This window comes from Pelobates fuscus, chromosome 2 (genome assembly GCF_036172605.1).
Source record: "Pelobates fuscus isolate aPelFus1 chromosome 2, aPelFus1.pri, whole genome shotgun sequence".
Lineage (NCBI taxonomy): Eukaryota > Metazoa > Chordata > Amphibia > Anura > Pelobatidae > Pelobates > Pelobates fuscus.
Window position 1 is genome coordinate 6,337,211 of NC_086318.1, and position 24,349 is coordinate 6,361,559.

Sequence of the window (24,349 nt, forward strand, 5' to 3'; positions counted from 1 at the left end):
GAGAAGTGCGGCTACAAGTTCTACAAGTACTGCAGTCACCATGGACTCTAACACAATCACAAGGGGCACTTTTCTGGTTTCTATGGTGATTGATGAACTTTTAGAACTTTACCCAAATTTCCACCAGTTATTTTTATCAATCTCGCCTTTGGTCCTCCCATCCACCGTTCCTGACCAAGTTGTAATTGCTGTACAATTCCAACTAAACTTGGAGTCACAAACAAGACACTACGTTTACGGAATACAGGCTTCATATCTATAAAATAGAATTAGAAACCAACACAATACAAAATAAATGAACTTGCTCGTGTAGACGTTCCTGTGTGGTTCTTGTGGTGGTTTTCCCAGTGGACTTGTGCGATTTTGCCAATCTCTGCTGTGAAATCGTTGTCTAGGCAGACATAGAACTGTTCTTCGGTATCCATGAAATTGCTGTAAATGTGTGCTGTTGGGCCGCAAAAAGCTCCTGAAAGACTTGTTTCCTGGGGACAGAACTTGCGGCGATGATCAATCTTAGTTCTCCCAACGTTTAGTAATGCATTTGCATATTAATGCACAGTCTGCAGATCGGTCTGGGCTTTCACACTACAGGATCATTTCCTGCGATTTGGATAGGCAGAAAAAATGCGCCTGCGAAGAACATTAATCAGGAACAGGGAGGGAAAATGCAGAGGAAATGTTTAACGGTGAATGAAATGCTAATTCTCATTGAAAATTGTCTTAACATGGCCGGCACACATAAAACAACTCATGGCTTCTATTTCCACTTGCTGGTCATAAAGCTTACCATAATTATCTAGGATCTATGAAGTCCCAGGGTTCAGGATTTATCAGGGATTAATGGGAGTGGACATTTGAGGGAGCACAGATTCGGAGGTGGAGAGGTGATGCTAGGAGCAGAGAGTGTCAAAGAGCAGACAATTAAGAGAGAAATGAATTAGGAGAGTAATGATCTTGAGAAGAGAGAACTGATACAAGGTAGCTGTGATTCAGGGTGAAAAAAGCAGTGTTTTGCGTGGAGAAAATTGATGTGGTAGGAACAAGGAGTGATTTGGGCAAGCCGTGATTAGGCAAATAGACTCCATTGTCCCCAGTCACTGTTTATGTACAGACTGTGAGATAAAATGCCTGGTCTAGCATTGTCACCTAGAACTGGTATTATAGCATAGAACCAGCATTGTCACCTAGAACTGGTATTATCACATAGAACCAGCATTGTCACTTAGAACTGGTATTGTCACATAGAACCGGCATTGTCACCTAGAACTGGTATTATAGCATAGAACCGGCATTGTCACCTAGAACTGGTATTATCACATAGAACCAACATTGTCACCTAGAACTGGTATTATCACATAGAATCAGCATTGTCACCTAGAACTGGTATTATAGCATAGAACCGGCATTGTCACCTAGGACTGGTATTATCACATAGAACCAGCACTGTCACCTAGAACTGGTATTATAGCATAGAACCGGCATTGTCACCTAGAACTGGTATTATAGCATAGAACCGGCATTGTCACCTAGAACTGGTATTATAGCATAGAACCGGCATTGTCACCTAGAACTGGTATTATAGCATAGAACCAGCATTGTCACCTAGAACTGGTATTATCACATAGAACCGGCATTGTCACCTAGAACTGGTATTATCACATAGAACCGGCATTGTCACCTAGGACTGGTATTATCACATAGAATCAGCATTGTCACCTAGAACTGGTATTATCACATAGAACCGGCATTGTCACCTAGGACTGGTATTATCACATAGAACCAGCACTGTCACCTAGAACTGGTATTATAGCATAGAACCGGCATTGTCACCTAGAACTGGTATTATAGCATAGAACCGGCATTGTCACCTAGAACTGGTATTATAGCATAGAACCGGCATTGTCACCTAGAACTGGTATTATAGCATAGAACCAGCATTGTCACCTAGAACTGGTATTATCACATAGAACCGGCATTGTCACCTAGAACTGGTATTATCACATAGAACCGGCATTGTCACCTTGAACTGGTATTATCACAATGAACCAGCATTGTCACCTAGAACTGGTATTATCACATAGAACCAGCATTGTCACCTAGGACTGGTATTATAGCATAGAACCGGCATTGTCACCTAGAACTGTTATTATAGCATAGAACCGTCATTGTCACCTAGAACTGGTATTATCACATATAACCAGCATTGTCACCTAGAACTGGTATTATCACGTAGAACCGGCATTGTCACCTAGAACTGGTATTATAGCATAGAACCGGCATTGTCACCTGGAACTGGTATTATCACGTAGAACCGGCATTGTCACCTAGGACTGGTATTATAGCATAGAACCGGCATTGTCACCTAGAACTGGTATTATCACATATAACCAGCATTGTCACCTAGAACTGGTATTATCACATAGAACCAGCATTGTCACCTAGGACTGGTATTATAGCATAGAACCGGCATTGTCACCTAGAACTGGTATTATCACATAGAACCAGCATTGTCACCTAGGACTGGTATTATAGCATAGAACCGGCATTGTCACCTAGAACTGGTATTATCACATAGAACCGGCATTGTCACCTAGAAAGGTTATGTTAGGATCTTAACATGTATAGCTTGGAGGAAAGAACTGGTATTATCACATAGAACCAGCATTGTCACCTAGGACTGGTATTATAGCATAGAACCGGCATTGTCACCTAGAACTGGTATTATCACATAGAACCAGCATTGTCACCTAGGACTGGTATTATAGCATAGAACCGGCATTGTCACCTAGAACTGGTATTATCACATAGAACCAGCATTGTCACCTAGGACTGGTATTATAGCATAGAACCGGCATTGTCACCTAGGACTGGTATTATCACATAGAACCAGCACTGTCACCTAGAACTGGTATTATAGCATAGAACCGGCATTGTCACCTAGAACTGGTATTATAGCATAGAACCGGCATTGTCACCTAGAACTGGTATTATAGCATAGAACCGGCATTGTCACCTAGAACTGGTATTATAGCATAGAACCAGCATTGTCACCTAGAACTGGTATTATCACATAGAACCGGCATTGTCACCTAGAACTGGTATTATCACATAGAACCGGCATTGTCACCTTGAACTGGTATTATCACAATGAACCAGCATTGTCACCTAGAACTGGTATTATCACATAGAACCAGCATTGTCACCTAGGACTGGTATTATAGCATAGAACCGGCATTGTCACCTAGAACTGTTATTATAGCATAGAACCGTCATTGTCACCTAGAACTGGTATTATCACATATAACCAGCATTGTCACCTAGAACTGGTATTATCACGTAGAACCGGCATTGTCACCTAGAACTGGTATTATAGCATAGAACCGGCATTGTCACCTGGAACTGGTATTATCACGTAGAACCGGCATTGTCACCTAGGACTGGTATTATAGCATAGAACCGGCATTGTCACCTAGAACTGGTATTATCACATATAACCAGCATTGTCACCTAGAACTGGTATTATAGCATAGAACCGGCATTGTCACCTAGAACTGGTATTATCACATAGAACCAGCATTGTCACCTAGGACTGGTATTATAGCATAGAACCGGCATTGTCACCTAGAACTGGTATTATCACATAGAACCAGCATTGTCACCTAGGACTGGTATTATAGCATAGAACCGGCATTGTCACCTAGAACTGGTATTATCACATAGAACCAGCATTGTCACCTAGGACTGGTATTATAGCATAGAACCGGCATTGTCACCTAGGACTGGTATTATCACATAGAACCAGCACTGTCACCTAGAACTGGTATTATAGCATAGAACCGGCATTGTCACCTAGAACTGGTATTATAGCATAGAACCGGCATTGTCACCTAGAACTGGTATTATAGCATAGAACCGGCATTGTCACCTAGAACTGGTATTATAGCATAGAACCAGCATTGTCACCTAGAACTGGTATTATCACATAGAACCGGCATTGTCACCTAGAACTGGTATTATCACATAGAACCGGCATTGTCACCTTGAACTGGTATTATCACAATGAACCAGCATTGTCACCTAGAACTGGTATTATCACATAGAACCAGCATTGTCACCTAGGACTGGTATTATAGCATAGAACCGGCATTGTCACCTAGAACTGTTATTGTAGCATAGAACCGTCATTGTCACCTAGAACTGGTATTATCACATATAACCAGCATTGTCACCTAGAACTGGTATTATCACGTAGAACCGGCATTGTCACCTAGAACTGGTATTATAGCATAGAACCGGCATTGTCACCTGGAACTGGTATTATCACGTAGAACCGGCATTGTCACCTAGGACTGGTATTATAGCATAGAACCGGCATTGTCACCTAGAACTGGTATTATCACATATAACCAGCATTGTCACCTAGAACTGGTATTATAGCATAGAACCGGCATTGTCACCTAGAACTGGTATTATCACATAGAACCAGCATTGTCACCTAGGACTGGTATTATAGCATAGAACCGGCATTGTCACCTAGAACTGGTATTATCACATAGAACCAGCATTGTCACCTAGGACTGGTATTATAGCATAGAACCGGCATTGTCACCTAGAACTGGTATTATCACATAGAACCGGCATTGTCACCTAGAAAGGTTATGTTAGGATCTTAACATGTATAGCTTGGAGGAAAGACGAGACAGGGGGGATATGATAGAAACATTTAAATACATAAAGGGAATCAACACAGTAAAGGAGGAGACTATATTTAAAAGAAGAAAAACTACCACAATAAGAGGACATAGTGTTAACCCCTAAAGGACTGAGCCAAATGTACACGTTCTGATCAAAACAAAACGTAAACAAAAACTTGAATTTGCGCTATATGTCTGTTCACCCGTAATTCACCTCTTTCATATTATGTGCACCCACACCTATTATTATAATTCATTTTATTCAGGGGAAACAGGGCTTTCATTTAAAATCAAATATTTAGCTATGAAACATAATTTTATATGAACAAAATATAAAAAAAAGTGAGAAATTAAGAAATGTTATTTTTTTAGTTCTACGTGACATTTTAACTGTGAATGTCATAATACTGTTTGCTTTTACTGCAACAAAATACACATATTTGTATTCAGCCATGTCTCACGTGTAAAACAGTACCCCCTATCTACAGGTTTTATGGTGTTTTGGGAAGTTACAGGGTAACTTTCAAGCCAACCAATAAGAGTGCTCTGTGTCATTTTACACAGCGTGGGAAAATTCCAAAGAACTTTCCCACGCTGTGTAAAATGACTAGCAATTTGAATGGTTGAATTCCAAGTCAACCAATCAGAGTGTTCTGAGTCAAATTGCAGGGCATGGGAAGGCTTTATAACCCTTTCCCCGCCCTGCTGAGCTCAGTCTGCGCCGTGCCCTCGCCGGGTGAAGATGGCATTTTTGAATAGAACTGCATTGTCACCTAGAACTGGCATTATCGAATAGAAGCGGGATTGTTACCTAGAACTGGCATTATCGAATAGAGGCGGGATTGTTACCTAGAACTAGCATTGTCGAATAGAAGTGGCATTGTTACCTAGAACTGGCATTATCGAATAGAACCGGCATTGTTACCTAGAACTGGCATTATCGAATAGAACCGGCATTGTTACCTAATGGCATTATCGAATAGAACCGGCATTGTTACCTAGAACTGGCATTATCGAATAGAAGCGGCATTGTTACCTAATGGCATTATCGAATAGAAGCGGCATTGTTACCTAGAACTGGCATTATCGAATAGAAGCGGCATTGTTACCTAATGGCATTATCGAATAGAAGCGGCATTTTTACCTAGAACTGGCATTTTCGAATAGAAGCGGGATTGTTACATAGAACTGACATTATCGAATAGAAGCAGGATTGTTACCTAGAACTGGCATTATCAAATAGAATCGGCATTATTACCTAGAACTGGCATTATCAAATAGAAGTGGGATTGTTACCTAGAACTGGCATTATCGAATAGAACCAGCATTGTTACCTAGAACTGGCATTATCGAATAGAACCGGCATTGTTACCTAGAACTGGCATTATCGAATAGAAGCGGGATTGTTACCTAGAACTGGCATTGTCGAATAGAAGCGGGATTGTTACCTAGAACTGGCATTATCAAATAGAAGCGGCATTGCTACCTAGAACTGGCATTATCGAATAGAAGCGGGATTGTTACCTAGAACTGGCATTGTCGAATAGAAACGGGATTGTTACCTAAAACTGGCATTATCGAATAGAACCGGCATTGTTACCTTGAACTGGCATTATCGAATAGAAGTGGGATTGTTACTTAGGACTGGCATTATCGAATAGAGGCGTCATTATCGAATAGAACTGCATTGTCACCTAGAATAGAAATACCGTAAGTGAATTTCACATTTAAGGCAAAGTAGTCGCATTGGAAAAAGTCTCCAGTCTGCTATGCTTCCAGCTTGGTTACTTTGGCCTTAAATTACAAATTCACTATGAACTACCGACAGGTCTCACTTCAGTAAATAACTTTGTTGGATAAGAGTATGAGATCTGCTGCAAATGGTGTGGAGATTATTCCTTTATTACACATAATGCCACCCAGACTCCAGGGTTTTATAAATTTTATCTAAAGTTTATTTTCATTCATACATTTTTATTTTAAGTCTATCCATGTGTCAGAGCTGCCAGTTTTACTACAGGGAGGATACAGGGATGTGAATACTTTATAGCTGCGTGCTCGATGAGTCCAAACAGTGGGAGTGCACTTAATGAATTGTCTGGAATTCAAGTTGAATTTGCATTTTAGGCCAAACAGAATCTCCATTTTAGTTATGTTTTAATTGACTCTTTTGGTCGAAAATGCGAAATTTCCCTTTAATCCTCAGCTAATTGAATAACCTTTCCGGTGAAGTGCGATAGTATGGGGCAGTTTGGGTTCTACAAATTAAGGACAATGGTAAATAATATGCACCCCCAATAGATGCATGTTCAGATGGCAATAAAGGAAAACTCCAACTCATTCTAGTAGTTATGGTGCAAGGATAGCAGATATTTATATATTGAAAGGTGTCCTTCTCAGGGACACTTATGACACAACCGACAATGTATTAACTGGCAATGTATCAGACTGGGGGCGTAACTGGCAATGTGTCTACTGATGGCGTAACTGGCAATGTATTGACTGATGACATAACTGGCAATGTATCGACTGATGACTTAACTGGCAATGTATCAGACTGATGGCGTAACTGGCAATGTATGGACTGATGGCGTAACTGGCAATGTATCGACTGATGGCGTAACTGGCAATGTATCAGACTGGTGGCGTAACTGGCAATGTGTCTACTGATGGCGTAACTGGCAATGTATTGACTGATGACATAACTGGCAATGTATCGACTGATGACTTAACTGGCAATGTATCAGACTGATGGCGTAACTGGCAATGTATGGACTGATGGCGTAACTGGCAATGTATCGACTGATGGCGTAACTGGCAATGTATCGACTGATGGCGTAACTGGCAATGTATTAGACTGATGGCGTAACTGGCAATGTATGGACTGATGGCGTAACTGGAAATGTGTCGACTGATGGCGTAACTGGCAATGTATCAGACTGATAGCGTAACTGGCAATGTATGGACTGATGGCGTAACTGGAAATGTATGGACTGATGGCGTAACTGGCAATGTATCAGACTGATAGCGTAACTGGCAATGTATGGACTGATGGCGTAACTGGAAATGTATCGACTGATGGCGTAACTGGCAATGTATCGACTGATGGTGTAACTTGCAATGTATTGACTGACGACGTAACTGGCAAAGTATCGACTGATGGTGTAAATGGCAATGTATGGACTGATGGCGTAACTGGCAATGTATGGACTGATGGTGGGAAGGCAGTCGCGGATGGTGACATTGTTGGGAAGGCAGTCGCGGATGGTGACATTGTTGGGAAGGCAGTGGCGGATGGTGACATTGTTGGGAAGGCAGTGGCGGATAGTGACATTGTTGGGAAGGCAGTGGCGGATGGTGACATTGTTGGGAAGGCAGTGGCAGATGGTTATGTTGGTGGGAAGGCAGTGGCGGATGGTGACATTGTTGGGAAGGCAGTGGTGGATGGTGACATTGTTGGGAAGGCAGTCGAGGATCGTGACATTGTTGGGGGGGCAGTGGCGGATGGTGATGTTGGTGGGAAGGCAGTCGCAGATGGTAACATTGTTGGGAAGGCAGTTGCGGATGGTGACGTTGGTGGGAAAGCAGTGGCGGATGGTGACATTGTTGGGAAGGCAGTGGCGGATGGTGACATTGTTGGAAAGGCAAAGGCGGATGGTGATGTTGGTGGGAAGGCAGTTGCGGATGGTGACATTGTTGGGAAGGCAGTGGTGGATGGTGATGTTGTTGGGAAGGCAGTCGCGGATGGTGACATTGTTCGGAAGGCAGTGGTGGATGGTGATGTTGGTGGGAAGGCAGTCGCGGATGGTGACATTGTTGAAAAGGCAGTGGCGGATAGTGATGTTGGTGGGAAGACAGACACCACCGATGGAATTTGTCTCCATCCCTTCTTGTTGGAAAGCCCATCGTCTGATCTGTAGGTTACTACTTCTGGGTAGCTCTAGGTTACTTTACAAATAGTAATTCGGGATAAGATTGAAAGATTTATGAAGTACCATCCATGGGACATACAGGCAAAGGCACTTTACTGGAAATTAAATGGGGACTTTAAAAAAACTGGCATTATCGAATAGAACCGGCATTGTTACCTAGAACTGGCATTATCGAATAGAACCGGCATTGTTACCTAATGGCATTATCGAATAGAACCGGCATTGTTACCTAGAACTGGCATTATCGAATAGAAGCGGCATTGTTACCTAATGGCATTATCGAATAGAAGCGGCATTGTTACCTAGAACTGGCATTATCGAATAGAAGCGGCATTGTTACCTAATGGCATTATCGAATAGAAGCGGCATTTTTACCTAGAACTGGCATTTTCGAATAGAAGCGGGATTGTTACATAGAACTGACATTATCGAATAGAAGCAGGATTGTTACCTAGAACTGGCATTATCAAATAGAATCGGCATTATTACCTAGAACTGGCATTATCAAATAGAAGTGGGATTGTTACCTAGAACTGGCATTATCGAATAGAACCAGCATTGTTACCTAGAACTGGCATTATCGAATAGAACCGGCATTGTTACCTAGAACTGGCATTATCGAATAGAAGCGGGATTGTTACCTAGAACTGGCATTGTCGAATAGAAGCGGGATTGTTACCTAGAACTGGCATTATCAAATAGAAGCGGCATTGCTACCTAGAACTGGCATTATCGAATAGAAGCGGGATTGTTACCTAGAACTGGCATTGTCGAATAGAAACGGGATTGTTACCTAAAACTGGCATTATCGAATAGAACCGGCATTGTTACCTTGAACTGGCATTATCGAATAGAAGTGGGATTGTTACTTAGGACTGGCATTATCGAATAGAGGCGTCATTATCGAATAGAACTGCATTGTCACCTAGAATAGAAATACCGTAAGTGAATTTCACATTTAAGGCAAAGTAGTCGCATTGGAAAAAGTCTCCAGTCTGCTATGCTTCCAGCTTGGTTACTTTGGCCTTAAATTACAAATTCACTATGAACTACCGACAGGTCTCACTTCAGTAAATAACTTTGTTGGATAAGAGTATGAGATCTGCTGCAAATGGTGTGGAGATTATTCCTTTATTACACATAATGCCACCCAGACTCCAGGGTTTTATAAATTTTATCTAAAGTTTATTTTCATTCATACATTTTTATTTTAAGTCTATCCATGTGTCAGAGCTGCCAGTTTTACTACAGGGAGGATACAGGGATGTGAATACTTTATAGCTGCGTGCTCGATGAGTCCAAACAGTGGGAGTGCACTTAATGAATTGTCTGGAATTCAAGTTGAATTTGCATTTTAGGCCAAACAGAATCTCCATTTTAGTTATGTTTTAATTGACTCTTTTGGTCGAAAATGCGAAATTTCCCTTTAATCCTCAGCTAATTGAATAACCTTTCCGGTGAAGTGCGATAGTATGGGGCAGTTTGGGTTCTACAAATTAAGGACAATGGTAAATAATATGCACCCCCAATAGATGCATGTTCAGATGGCAATAAAGGAAAACTCCAACTCATTCTAGTAGTTATGGTGCAAGGATAGCAGATATTTATATATCGAAAGGTGTCCTTCTCAGGGACACTTATGACACAACCGACAATGTATTAACTGGCAATGTATCAGACTGGTGGCGTAACTGGCAATGTGTCTACTGATGGCGTAACTGGCAATGTATTGACTGATGACATAACTGGCAATGTATCGACTGATGACTTAACTGGCAATGTATCAGACTGATGGCGTAACTGGCAATGTATGGACTGATGGCGTAACTGGCAATGTATGGACTGATGGCGTAACTGGCAATGTATCGACTGATGGCGTAACTGGCAATGTATCAGACTGGTGGCGTAACTGGCAATGTGTCTACTGATGGCGTAACTGGCAATGTATTGACTGATGACATAACTGGCAATGTATCGACTGATGACTTAACTGGCAATGTATCAGACTGATGGCGTAACTGGCAATGTATGGACTGATGGCGTAACTGGCAATGTATCGACTGATGGCGTAACTGGCAATGTATCGACTGATGGCGTAACTGGCAATGTATTAGACTGATGGCGTAACTGGCAATGTATGGACTGATGGCGTAACTGGAAATGTGTCGACTGATGGCGTAACTGGCAATGTATCAGACTGATAGCGTAACTGGCAATGTATGGACTGATGGCGTAACTGGAAATGTATGGACTGATGGCGTAACTGGCAATGTATCAGACTGATAGCGTAACTGGCAATGTATGGACTGATGGCGTAACTGGAAATGTATCGACTGATGGCGTAACTGGCAATGTATCGACTGATGGTGTAACTTGCAATGTATTGACTGACGACGTAACTGGCAAAGTATCGACTGATGGTGTAAATGGCAATGTATGGACTGATGGCGTAACTGGCAATGTATGGACTGATGGTGGGAAGGCAGTCGCGGATGGTGACATTGTTGGGAAGGCAGTCGCGGATGGTGACATTGTTGGGAAGGCAGTGGCGGATGGTGACATTGTTGGGAAGGCAGTGGCGGATAGTGACATTGTTGGGAAGGCAGTGGCGGATGGTGACATTGTTGGGAAGGCAGTGGCAGATGGTTATGTTGGTGGGAAGGCAGTGGCGGATGGTGACATTGTTGGGAAGGCAGTGGTGGATGGTGACATTGTTGGGAAGGCAGTCGAGGATCGTGACATTGTTGGGGGGGCAGTGGCGGATGGTGATGTTGGTGGGAAGGCAGTCGCAGATGGTAACATTGTTGGGAAGGCAAAGGCGGATGGTGATGTTGGTGGGAAGGCAGTCGCGGATGGTGACATTGTTGGAAAGGCAAAGGTGGATGGTGATGTTGTTGGGAAGGCAGTTGCGGATGGTGACATTGTTGGAAAGGCAAAGGTGGATGGTGATGTTGTTGGGAAGGCAGTTGCGGATGGTGACATTGTTGGGAAGGCAGTGGCGGATGGTGACATTGTTGGAAAGGCAAAGGCGGATGGTGATGTTGGTGGGAAGGCAGTCGCGGATGGTGACATTGTTGGAAAGGCAAAGGTGGATGGTGATGTTGTTGGGAAGGCAGTTGCGGATGGTGACATTGTTGGAAAGGCAAAGGCGGATGGTGATGTTGGTGGGAAGGCAGTCGCGGATGGTGACATTGTTGGAAAGGCAAAGGTGGATGGTGATGTTGTTGGGAAGGCAGTTGCGGATGGTGACATTGTTGGAAAGGCAGTGGTGGATGGTGATGTTGTTGGGAAGGCAGTCGCGGATGGTGACATTGTTCGGAAGGCAGTGGTGGATGGTGATGTTGGTGGGAAGGCAGTCGCGGATGGTGACATTGTTGAAAAGGCAGTGGCGGATAGTGATGTTGGTGGGAAGACAGACACCACCGATGGAATTTGTCTCCATCCCTTCTTGTTGGAAAGCCCATCGTCTGATCTGTAGGTTACTACTTCTGGGTAGCTCTAGGTTACTTTACAAATAGTAATTCGGGATAAGATTGAAAGATTTATGAAGTACCATCCATGGGACATACAGGCAAAGGCACTTTACTGGAAATTAAATGGGGACTTTAAAAAAATCACCTCTAGAAGCAGACTGTCTGAGAGACACTTTTAACAAACGACCCAAGTTCTACCCACGACCCAATACAATATTCTATGCAGGCAGAGTTAGTTTGTGTTGTGATGCAATAAGGAGAGAGGATGTTTACTATTGATATCAGAAATTAGCAAATTAAACTTTCCACCCTGGAAACAATGTCAGTATTTTATTAGTTTTGATTTTATAATTTCTATTATTATAACAGTGATGTGTTGAAGCGCTGTCCCGAGTACCTCTAGGGACGAAACAACACGGCTAAAAGATATATAATTGTGACTTAAGAAAAGTGAGATCTATTGACACCACGTAGCCCTTATTTTCTGCCCATTCTGTTTGTCAGTATTCATTTGTTGATTTGTTTGTCTGGTGGATGGGCCTGTATTCCTGTATATTTGGAATTGGTAAATCCACATAGATAGATGTGTTTGTTCATATATGTTGTCATTGATGGGGAGCATTTCAGGGTTTACTAACTTGGTATAAACTGGCAATATTGCTGTTTTTATCGTTCCTGAGAGATACAGGTAATAATATAATAAAGGATTCTGCAAATCGAGTTCTAGAGCAGTGGCAGCTCTAGAACTACATACAGTAGTTAAATAATTACATAGTATCAGGTTTAAAGAAGACTCCAGTCCGTCGAGTAAACCTTTAAAACCTCTATTTATGCTGTTGATCCAAAAGAAAGCAAAAAAAAAAGCTGATTTGATTTCCAATTATGCCACAAAAGGGGGAAACATTCTTCTTGACTCCATAATGGCAGTCTGATTTCTCTGTTTGGATCAACAACCTGTTCCTCAGCAGACCACTGCCCAACCAAAAGATGGCTGAGGAGGAGGAACGTTGTAGTCCAGGTGCATCGGGAGAGCTGCCTCTTGGTTGACCCTGTGTGGCATGTAAACTGCGTGAATGATAACTTATCGTCACACATCGTATTCTGATTTACATGTGGCACTGCATTTGGGTATCACAAGCTGAGCGGAGGCAATCTCTAATCTTATTATTTAAAATCCTTATCCACTTAATATGTTCTTGTTTTTTTGCATAATGAAATTTCTCTTCCTAATTCTGTCTATTTGTAACTTTTTTCCTTTCTGTTAAATCTTGTTTGCAACGTATTGTTTTCTAAATGTTGGGTCTGTTTCACTTTATGGAGTCTGCTCCCTTTTTTAAAAATCCGGGGGGCTTCCACAATTGAAGTTAAATAATATTCTAATTAAATCTTGAAGATCCTTTGGGATGGAGCTCCATAAATCAAAATACTCCCTACTTTGTCTTATAAATAAATTGAACATACAGACGGAATTTGATGAAGACTTTTATTATGTTAAAAAATATAAGGTCGGCTTTGATCTGTACATTTCTTTGCAATTCTAGCAGCACAATGTCTAAATTCTGCCTGTTCTGCATTGACACTGTCAGATATCAAATCGCATTCACTGTTATACTGATGCAATGTCTATGGCCCAGATGTACCCAATGTAAAATATGGGCTCTCCAAAGGGTGGGGGGTCTCCTTTATATTCCCCAGCTGCCTGATGGGATAGCAGTTATGGAAATCATATTTTTAGCTAAGCTGTCAGAAAGCAGCCTTTGTGATCCTGCCCCTTTAAACTGTATAGCAGCCTGTAAGTAGTGAGGGTGGCAGGGGGCCAGCCGGATAGGGTTTATTGATTGTTTTTTTAACTACCGTTGAGCAGGGATACCGAGGCCGGCTACGTGGAGGGTTGGGCTGGGAGTCCAGTCTACGTCAGAGGCCCATGCAAAGACTGCCCTTCCAGGCTGGGGACCCCTATTACATCAGCAAGAGGAAGCGAGATGAGTGGCTGGCCAGATGGAAGCGGGAGGTAAGGACCTGGGGATAGGATTCCTGATGGGTATATTGTATGTTATGGCGGCTGGCTATTACCTGCTGGGCTGCATGAGCCATAGGATAACCCTGGGATAGTGGGCACTGGCCTGTGTAATGTTCGTTAATCAATCATTAATACAGTCCCTGTTCTGCTATGAATTTCAATGAAATGTATCAGAATATAAAATTTTACCTTCAAGAAACAAGGGGCAGAGAAATTAAATGAAAGAGAGATACAGTTGTAATCAAAATTCCTCAAGCTCCATTGAAAATGAATGTTTTTTTTAGAAAATGTACAGACTTTCAGCTGTTTGCAATGAAAATCAAACAAAAGCAATTGAAATAGCTCAACACAGCGAATTCTCCAAATGGTTTCCCCAAATTCACATAAAGATGCAACTTGTAATGACTTCTCCAGTGTCAGAATTATTCAACCCCTTCAGGGCAAGCATCTTTAGTACTTAGCAGCGCACCCTTTCGCTGTTATGACCTGCTAAAAACTAGATGCATAGCCAGACACCAGCTTCTCGCAGCGTTGCTGAGGAATCTTAGCTTATTTCTCATGAGCAATGGCCTCCAGTTCAGTAATATTCTTTGGGTTTGCGTGCTGCAACTGCCTACTTCCAATCCCACCAGAGATTTCTTTATAGGGTTCACATCAGGTGACTGTGATGACCACTATTGAATTTTCCAGGGCTTATTCTGCAACCAAGCCTTGGTGGAATTTGAGGTGTGCTTGGGATCATTGTCTTGTTAGAAGGTCCAATGACGCCCAAACTTCAGTTTCCTCACTAACCAACGACTGAACTATCTAACTGCAGGTTTCCAGGGCCAGAGGATGCAAGCAGCCCTAGAGCATCACGAGCCACCACCATGCTTAACTCTAGGCAGTGTTCTTTTCAGCGTTTGCTTTATTCTTCGTCCTCCAGACATACCACCGATACATTGAGCCGAAAAGTTCCAGTTTTGTTTCATCACTCCACAGAAACCCAAAACTTCTTGATATGATTTTGAGCATATTGGAGATGCCTTTTCTGGTGTTTTGGGGTCAGTAGTGGTGCACATCTTGGTATTCTGGCATGGAAACCTTCTGCGTTTAGTAGGCGCTTTACTATACTCACTGAAAACCCACTGCCTGTTGCCACAAGTCTTGTTGCAGGTCTTTTGCAGTCACACAAGTGTTTTTCCATAACCTGCCCTCTCAGAAATCTAGTGGCAGCCATTGATAGCTTCCCTTTTCTGCCTTGTTCAGGAAGTTTAACCACTGTTCCTTCAACTTTGAACTTGAGAACTATGCTTCCAACAGTATCTCTGGAAACATTCAGTGCCTTTGCTATCTTTTTGTATCCTGTTCCTTGTTTGCGATGATCTCTTCTCTTAACTTAAACCATTCTTTTGGCCATATTTCTAACATGCAGTCAAATGTGACACTCTGCAAACCCCTAGCCAGTTCAGGTATTTCAAATGTTCCAGCTCAAGCACATCTGGGGCAACTAATGAAGCCCTTGATTAGTTACATTAGGTGTGCTTGAGACAACACCTGTTTTGCATATTTGTGCTATTGTGAGGGATTCTATTCAGGGGGTTGAATCATTTTGAGACTGGAGAAATCATTATAAGTTGCATTTTCAGTTGGATTTGGGGAAACCACTTAAAGCATTTGTTGTGTTAAGCTATATTAATTGATTTTGGTTGATTTGTTTGTTGCAAGCAGCTAAAACTCTGTAAATTGTGACAATAAACCTGATTTACAATGGGGGTTGAATAATTTTGATTACAACTGTATGCTGAAATGTGATAAATTAGAGATTCCTGTCTCCTTTGACCTAAAGATTTGGTAAAACCTGTGGAACATGTATCTGCTGTTAAATTACATTTAATTGGTTAATATTGCTCCTACTTAATTCACCTGAGCACAGTATCTACGTGATATAGACCTCACAGAGGTGAAGGGAGTGATGTTATGAAGGATGTAGATGGTATTCGAGGAGCTAGGAAAATCTCACAGCATGTTGTTAAAGGGACACTATAGTCACCAGAACAACTACAGCTTATTGTAGTTGTTCTGGTGAGTACAATCATTGCCTTCAGGCATTTTAATGCAAATGCTGTCTTGTCAGAGAAAAGGCAGTGTTTACATTGCCCCTAGGGGCACCTCCAAGTGGCCACTGGAGGTGCTTCCTGGCTTACTGCTGGCACAGTAGGCAGCCCTGCAGTTCAGCGTCCCCACGCTCCACGCTGCTGAATTTTCCTCATAGAGATGCATTAATTTAATGCATCTCTATGAGAAGGTGCTGATTGGCCAAAACGGCATTTGGCCTCACCTCCTTGCCAATTTTAGCCAATCCAATGCTTTTTTGGGGAAAGCATTGGATTGGCTAAAAATAATCAATTCTGATGTCACCAAAGGGGCAGGGCTAGTGCCGGCGGACCCATAGAGAGCTGAATATAAGAGTTTTAACCCTTTTCACTGCTATGTTTACTTGTAAAGGGTTAAAACCTGAGGAACCTGGCACCCAGACCACTTCATTGAGCTGAAGTGGTCTGGGTGACTATAGTGTCCATTTAATGTTGTGGCTGATGAGTGTATATATTTATCCAGTGTATCAGTCAACTCCCAACACTTGGAGGTGTAACGTGTTTGCCCAATTGAAAGATTTTGTAATTAAACATCCTAGGAGACTAAAGAGCAAAGCTGAAGCCGACTACTCTATACTGAATGTCAGGGTTGTCCATTACCCATTGCTACATACATAGATCAAGGGCCTCAAAAGGACTATCCCTAGAGGTCCCATCCTCAGAAGGTCTAAAGCTGATGCCATTCAGTGTCCTTCTGGCACTCTAGTTTCGGTGCCTTGAGCATCTGGAACAGCGGGCAATGCGGCTCTTGTTGAGGTTCAGGGCTGATGGACTGGACTGGTTTGGGTAAAAGAGGCCGTGTCTCTTTTTGGGAAATATTCTTGCTAGATTGGGGATAGGCTGATCAAAGATTGTATAGGGCCATAAGTGTGTTGCTGTTTAATTTTAAGTTTATTTATTTCTTTTTGCACTGGTATTTTGTTAATCTATTTCTATGTCTTGCCACCATATATCAATGTACAGATCCTTACAGGTGTTTTGTTAGGTTTGCAATCTACTTTCAAGTGGTATACATCTATTTTCTATACCTAAAAATTAGCTATTTTACTACACGTTTGTCAGCTGATGTCTATTACCTGGATTGCTATAACTATCCCCTTCATTATCATGCAAAATGTACCCTTGTATCTGTGACTGCACACATTAAAAAAAAAAAAACATAGAGGTGTAATATAGATTTAGGCCTATATCCACCAGCTACATCGACCACCAACCTGGTTAGTTATAGTGCAATCATCAGTTTCTATAATCTTAGCATCACACTGTGTTTTTATTACAACTGGACGAAAGATATACGTTACGAAAATTAAACCACTTGGCTTATTAGAGGCTGCCATCTTACTTTGAATTACACGATTAGTCCCGACCTTTAAATTACTTTACCCATATTTTAATAGCCCAGTGGGGTCTTGAGTTGAGTTCCAGAAGCGTCCTGTTTTGTACCTAGCCCGTTCAGGTATGTTCTGTTTCTCCATATCTTCCTGTCATTCTCCATCCAGTGCTCATTATTCCTATCTTCGTATCATTCTCCATCCAGTGCTCAGTTTTCCTATCTTCGTATCATTCTCCATCCTGTGCTCAGTATTCCTATCTTCGTATCATTCTCCATCCAGCGCTCAGTATTCCTATCTTCGTATCACTCTCCATCCAGTGCTCAGTATTCCTACCTTCGTATCATTTTCAGTATTCCTATCTTCGTATCACTCTCCATCCAGTGCTCAGTATTCCTATCTTCATATCATTCTCCATCCAGTGCTCAGTATTCCTATATTCCTATCATTCTCCATCCAGTACTCAGTATTCCTATATTCCTATCATTCTCCATCCAGTGCTCAGTATTCCTATCTTCATGTCACTCTCCATCCAGTGTTCAGTATTCCTATCTTCGTATCATTCCCCATCCAGTGCTCAGTATTCCTATCTTCGTACCATTCTCCATCCAGTGCTCAGTATTCCTATCTTCGTATCATTCTCCATCCAGTGCTCAGTATTCCTATCTTCATATCATTCTCCATCCATGCTCAGTATTCCTATCTTCGTATCATTCTCCATCCAGTGCTCAGTATTCCTATCTTCGTATCATTCTCCATCCAGTGCTCAGTATTCCTATCTTCATGTCATTCTCCATCCAGTGCTCAGTATTCCTATCTTCATATCATTCTCCATCCAGTGCTCAGTATTCCTATCTTCCTATCATTCTCCATCCAGTGCTCAGTATTCCTTTCTTCATATCATTCTCCATCCAGTGCTCAGTATTCCTATCTTCCTATCATTCTCCATCCAGTGCTCAGTATTCCTATCTTCATATCATTCTCCATCCAGTGCTCAGTATTCCTATCTTCATATCACTCTCTATCCAGTGCTCAGTATTCCTTTCTTCATATCATTCTCCATCCAGTGCTCAGTATTCCTATCTTCATATCATTCTTCATCCAGTGCTCAGTATTCCTATCTTCATATCATTCTCCATCCAGTGCTCAGTATTCCTATCTTCATATCACTCTCTATCCAGTGCTCAGTATTCCTTTCTTCATATCATTCTCCATCCAGTGCTCAGTATTCCTATCTTCATATCATTCTTCATCCAGTGCTCAGTATTCCTATCTTCATATCATTCTCCATCCAGTGCTCAGTATTCCTATCTTCATATCATTCTCCATCCAGTGCTCAGTATTCCTATCTTCGTATCATTTTCAGTATTCCTATCTTCATATCATTCTCCATCCAGTGCTCAGTATTCCTATCTTCGTATCATTCTCCATCCAGTGCTCAGTATTCCTATCTTCGTATCATTCTCCATCCAGTGCTCAGTATTCCTATCTTCATATCATTCTCCATCCATGCTCAGTATTTCTATCTTCGTATCACTCTCCATCCAGTGCTCAGTATTCCTATCTTCGTATCATTCTCCATCCAGTGCTCAGTATTCCTATCTTCGTATCATTCTCCATCCAGTGCTCAGTATTTCTATCTTCATATCATTCTCCATCCATGCTCAGTATTTCTATCTTCGTATCACTCTCCATCCAGTGCTCAGTATTCCTATCTTCATATCACTCTTTATCCAGTGCTCAGTATTCCTATCTTCATATCATTCTCCATCCATGCTCAGTATTCCTATCTTCATATCATTCTCCATCCAGTGCTTCGTATTCCTATCTTCGTATCATTCTCCACCCAGTGCTCAGTATTCCTATCTTCGTATCATTCTCCACCCAGTGCTCAGTATTCCTATCTTCGTATCATTCTCCATCCAGTGCTCAGTATTCCTATCTTCGTATCATTCTCCATCCAGTGCTCAGTATGCCTATCTTCATATCATTCTCCATCCAGTGCTCAGTATGCCTATCTTCATATCATTCTCCATCCAGTGCTCAGTATGCCTATCTTCATATCATTCTCCATCCAGTGCTCAGTATTCCTATCTTCATATCATTCTCCATCCAGTGCTCAGTATTCCTATCTTCCTATCATTCTCCATCCAGTGCTCAGTATTCCTATCTTCATATCATTCTCCATCCAGTGCTCAGTATTCCTATCTTCATATCACTCTCTATCCAGTGCTCAGTATTCCTATCTTCCTATCATTCTCCATCCATGCTCAGTATTCCTTTCTTCATATCATTCTCCATCCAGTGCTCAGTATTCCTTTCTTCATATCATTCTCCATCCAGTGCTCCGTATTCCTATCTTCATATCATTCTCCATCCAGTGCTCAGTATTCCTTTCTTCCTATCATTCTCCATCCAGTGCTCAGTATTCCTATCTTCGTATCATTCTCCATCCAGCGCTCAGTATTCCTATCTTCATATCACTCTCCATACAGTGCTCCGTATTCCTATATTCATATCATTCTCCATCCAGTGCTCAGTATTCCTTTCTTCGTATCATTCTCCATCCAGTGCTCAGTATTCCTATCTTCGTATCATTCTCCATCCAGTGCTCAGTATTCCTTTCTTCATATCATTCTCCATCCAGTGCTCAGTATTCCTATCTTCATATCATTCTCCATCCAGTGCTCAGTATTCCTATCTTCGTATCATTCTCCATCCATGCTCAGTATTCCTATCTTCGTATCATTCTCCATCCATGCTCAGTATTCCTATCTTCGTATCATTCTCCATCCAGTGCTCCGTATTCCTTTCTTCATATCATTCTCCATCCATGCTCAGTATTCCTATCTTCGTATCATTCTCCATCTAGTGCTCAGTATTCCTATCTTCATGTCATTCTCCATCCAGTGCTCAGTATTCCTATCTTCGTATCATTCTCCATCCAGTGCTCAGTATTCCTTTCTTCATATCATTCTCCATCCAGTGCTCAGTATTCCTATCTTCATATCATTCTCCATCCAGTGCTCAGTATTCCTATCTTCGTATCATTCTCCATCCATGCTCAGTATTCCTATCTTCGTATCATTCTCCATCCAGTGCTCAGTATTCCTATCTTCGTATCATTCTCCATCCAGTGCTCCGTATTCCTTTCTTCATATCATTCTCCATCCATGCTCAGTATTCCTATCTTCGTATCATTCTCCATCTAGTGCTCAGTATTCCCATCTTCATGTCATTCTCCATCCAGTGCTCAGTATTCCTATCTTCATATCATTCTCCTTCCAGTGCTCAGTATTCCTATCTTCATATCATTCTCCATCCAGTGCTCAGTATTCCTATCTTCATATCATTCTCCATCCATGCTCAGTATTCCTATCTTCGTATCATTCTCCATCCAGTGCTCCTATCCAGTGCTCAGTATTCCTATCTTCATGTCATTCTCCATCCAGTGCTCAGTATTCCTATCTTCATATCATTCTCCATCCAGTGCTCAGTATTCCTTTCTTCCTATCATTCTCCATCCAGTGCTCAGTATTCCTTTCTTCATATCATTCTCCATCCAGTGCTCAGTATTCCTATCTTCCTATCATTCTCCATCCAGTGCTCCTTATTCCTATCTTCATATCATTCTCCATCCAGTGCTCAGTATTCCTATCTTCATATCATTCTCCATCCAGTGCTCAGTATTCCTATCTTCATATCATTCTCCATCCAGTGCTCAGTATTCCTATCTTCATATCATTCTCCATCCAGTGCTCAGTATTCCTATCTTCGTATCATTTTCAGTATTCCTATCTTCATATCATTCTCCATCCAGTGCTCAGTATTCCTATCTTCGTATCATTCTCCATCCAGTGCTCAGTATTCCTATCTTCGTATCATTCTCCATCCAGTGCTCAGTATTCCTATCTTCATATCATTCTCCATCCATGCTCAGTATTTCTATCTTCGTATCACTCTCCATCCAGTGCTCAGTATTCCTATCTTCGTATCATTCTCCATCCAGTGCTCAGTATTCCTATCTTCGTATCATTCTCCATCCAGTGCTCAGTATTTCTATCTTCATATCATTCTCCATCCATGCTCAGTATTTCTATCTTCGTATCACTCTCCATCCAGTGCTCAGTATTCCTATCTTCATATCACTCTTTATCCAGTGCTCAGTATTCCTATCTTCATATCATTCTCCATCCATGCTCAGTATTCCTATCTTCATATCATTCTCCATCCAGTGCTCCGTATTCCTATCTTCGTATCATTCTCCACCCAGTGCTCAGTATTCCTATCTTCGTATCATTCTCCATCCAGTGCTCAGTATTCCTATCTTCGTATCATTCTCCATCCAGTGCTCAGTATTCCTATCTTCGTATCATTCTCCATCCAGTGCTCAGTATGCCTATCTTCATATCATTCTCCATCCAGTGCTCAGTATGCCTATCTTCATATCATTCTCCATCCAGTGCTCAGTATGCCTATCTTCATATCATTCTCCATCCAGTGCTCAGTATTCCTATCTTCATATCATTCTCCATCCAGTGCTCAGTATTCCTATCTTCCTATCATTCTCCATCCAGTGCTCAGTATTCCTATCTTCATATCATTCTCCATCCAGTGCTCAGTATTCCTATGTTCATATCACTCTCTATCCAGTGCTCAGTATTCCTATCTTCCTATCATTCTCCATCCATGCTCAGTATTCCTTTCTTCATATCATTCTCCATCCAGTGCTCAGTATTCCTTTCTTCATATCATTCTCCATCCAGTGCTCCGTATTCCTATCTTCATATCATTCTCCATCCAGTGCTCAGTATTCCTTTCTTCCTATCATTCTCCATCCAGTGCTCAGTATTCCTATCTTCGTATCATTCTCCATCCAGCGCTCAGTATTCCTATCTTCATATCACTCTCCATACAGTGCTCCGTATTCCTATATTCATATCATTCTCCATCCAGTGCTCAGTATTCCTTTCTTCGTATCATTCTCCATCCAGTGCTCAGTATTCCTTTCTTCATATCATTCTCCATCCAGTGCTCAGTATTCCTATCTTCATATCATTCTCCATCCAGTGCTCAGTATTCCTATCTTCGTATCATTCTCCATCCATGCTCAGTATTCCTATCTTCGTATCATTCTCCATCCATGCTCAGTATTCCTATCTTCGTATCATTCTCCATCCAGTGCTCCGTATTCCTTTCTTCATATCATTCTCCATCCATGCTCAGTATTCCTATCTTCGTATCATTCTCCATCTAGTGCTCAGTATTCCTATCTTCATGTCATTCTCCATCCAGTGCTCAGTATTCCTATCTTCGTATCATTCTCCATCCAGTGCTCAGTATTCCTTTCTTCATATCATTCTCCATCCAGTGCTCAGTATTCCTATCTTCATATCATTCTCCATCCAGTGCTCAGTATTCCTATCTTCGTATCATTCTCCATCCATGCTCAGTATTCCTATCTTCGTATCATTCTCCATCCAGTGCTCAGTATTCCTATCTTCGTATCATTCTCCATCCAGTGCTCCGTATTCCTTTCTTCATATCATTCTCCATCCATGCTCAGTATTCCTATCTTCGTATCATTCTCCATCTAGTGCTCAGTATTCCTATCTTCATGTCATTCTCCATCCAGTGCTCAGTATTCCTATCTTCGTATCATTCTCCATCCAGTGCTCAGTATTCCTATCTTCGTATCATTCTCCATTCAGTGCTCAGTATTCCTTTCTTCCTATCATTCTCCTTCCAGTGCTCAGTATTCCTTTCTTCCTTTCATTCTCCATCCAGTGCTCAGTATTCCTATCTTCGTATCATTCTCCATCCAGTGCTCAGTATTCCTATATTCCTATCATTCTCCATCCAGCGCTCAGTATTCCTATGTTCCTAGCATTCTCCATCCAGCGCTCAGTATTCCTATCTTCATATCACTCTCCATCCAGTGCTCAGTATTCCTTTCTTCATATCATTCTCCATCCAGTGCTCCGTATTCCTATCTTCGCATCATTCTCCATCCAGTGCTCAGTATTCCTATATTCCTGTCATTCTCCATCCAGTGCTCAGTATTCCTATCTTCGTATTATTCTCCATCCAGTGCTCAGTATTCCTATCTTCGTATCATTCTCCATCCAGTGCTCAGTATTCCTATCTTCATATCATTCTCCATCCAGTGCTCAGTATTCCTTTCTTCATATAATTCTCCATCCAGTGCTCAGTATTCCTTTCTTCATATCATTCTCCATCCAGTGCTCCGTATTCCTATCTTCGCATCATTCTCCATCCAGTGCTCAGTATTCCTATATTCCTGTCATTCTCCATCCAGTGCTCAGTATTCCTATCTTCGTATTATTCTCCATCCAGTGCTCAGTATTCCTATCTTCGTATCATTCTCCATCCAGTGCTCAGTATTCCTATCTTCATATCATTCTCCATCCAGTGCTCCGTATTCCTTTCTTCATATCACTCTCCATCCAGTGCTCAGTATTCCTATCTTCATATCATTCTCCTTCCAGTGCTCAGTATTCCTATCTTCATATCATTCTCCATCCAGTGCTCAGTATTCCTATCTTCATATCATTCTCCATCCAGTGCTCAGTATTCCTATCTTCATATCATTCTCCATCCAGTGTTCAGTATTCCTATCTTCATATCATTCTCCTTCCAGTGCTCAGTATTCCTATCTTCATATCATTCTCCATCCATTGCTCAGTATTCCTATCTTCGCATCATTCTCCATCCAGTGTTCAGTATTCCTATCTTCATATCAT

General features: G+C 41.7%; 1 protein-coding gene across 3 annotated transcripts in view; it reads left to right on the forward strand.

Moving 5' to 3' along the window:
* Window positions 1-24,349, forward strand: part of LOC134586395 (DNA (cytosine-5)-methyltransferase 3A-like) — a 405,098-nt gene that overhangs the window by 222,404 nt on the left and 158,345 nt on the right. For all 3 annotated transcript variants that reach the window (XM_063441886.1, XM_063441888.1, XM_063441889.1), the window contains one exon: window positions 13,964-14,110. In XM_063441886.1, the coding sequence (XP_063297956.1) occupies window positions 13,964-14,110 (147 nt within the window). The remainder of the gene's footprint in view (window positions 1-13,963; window positions 14,111-24,349) is intronic.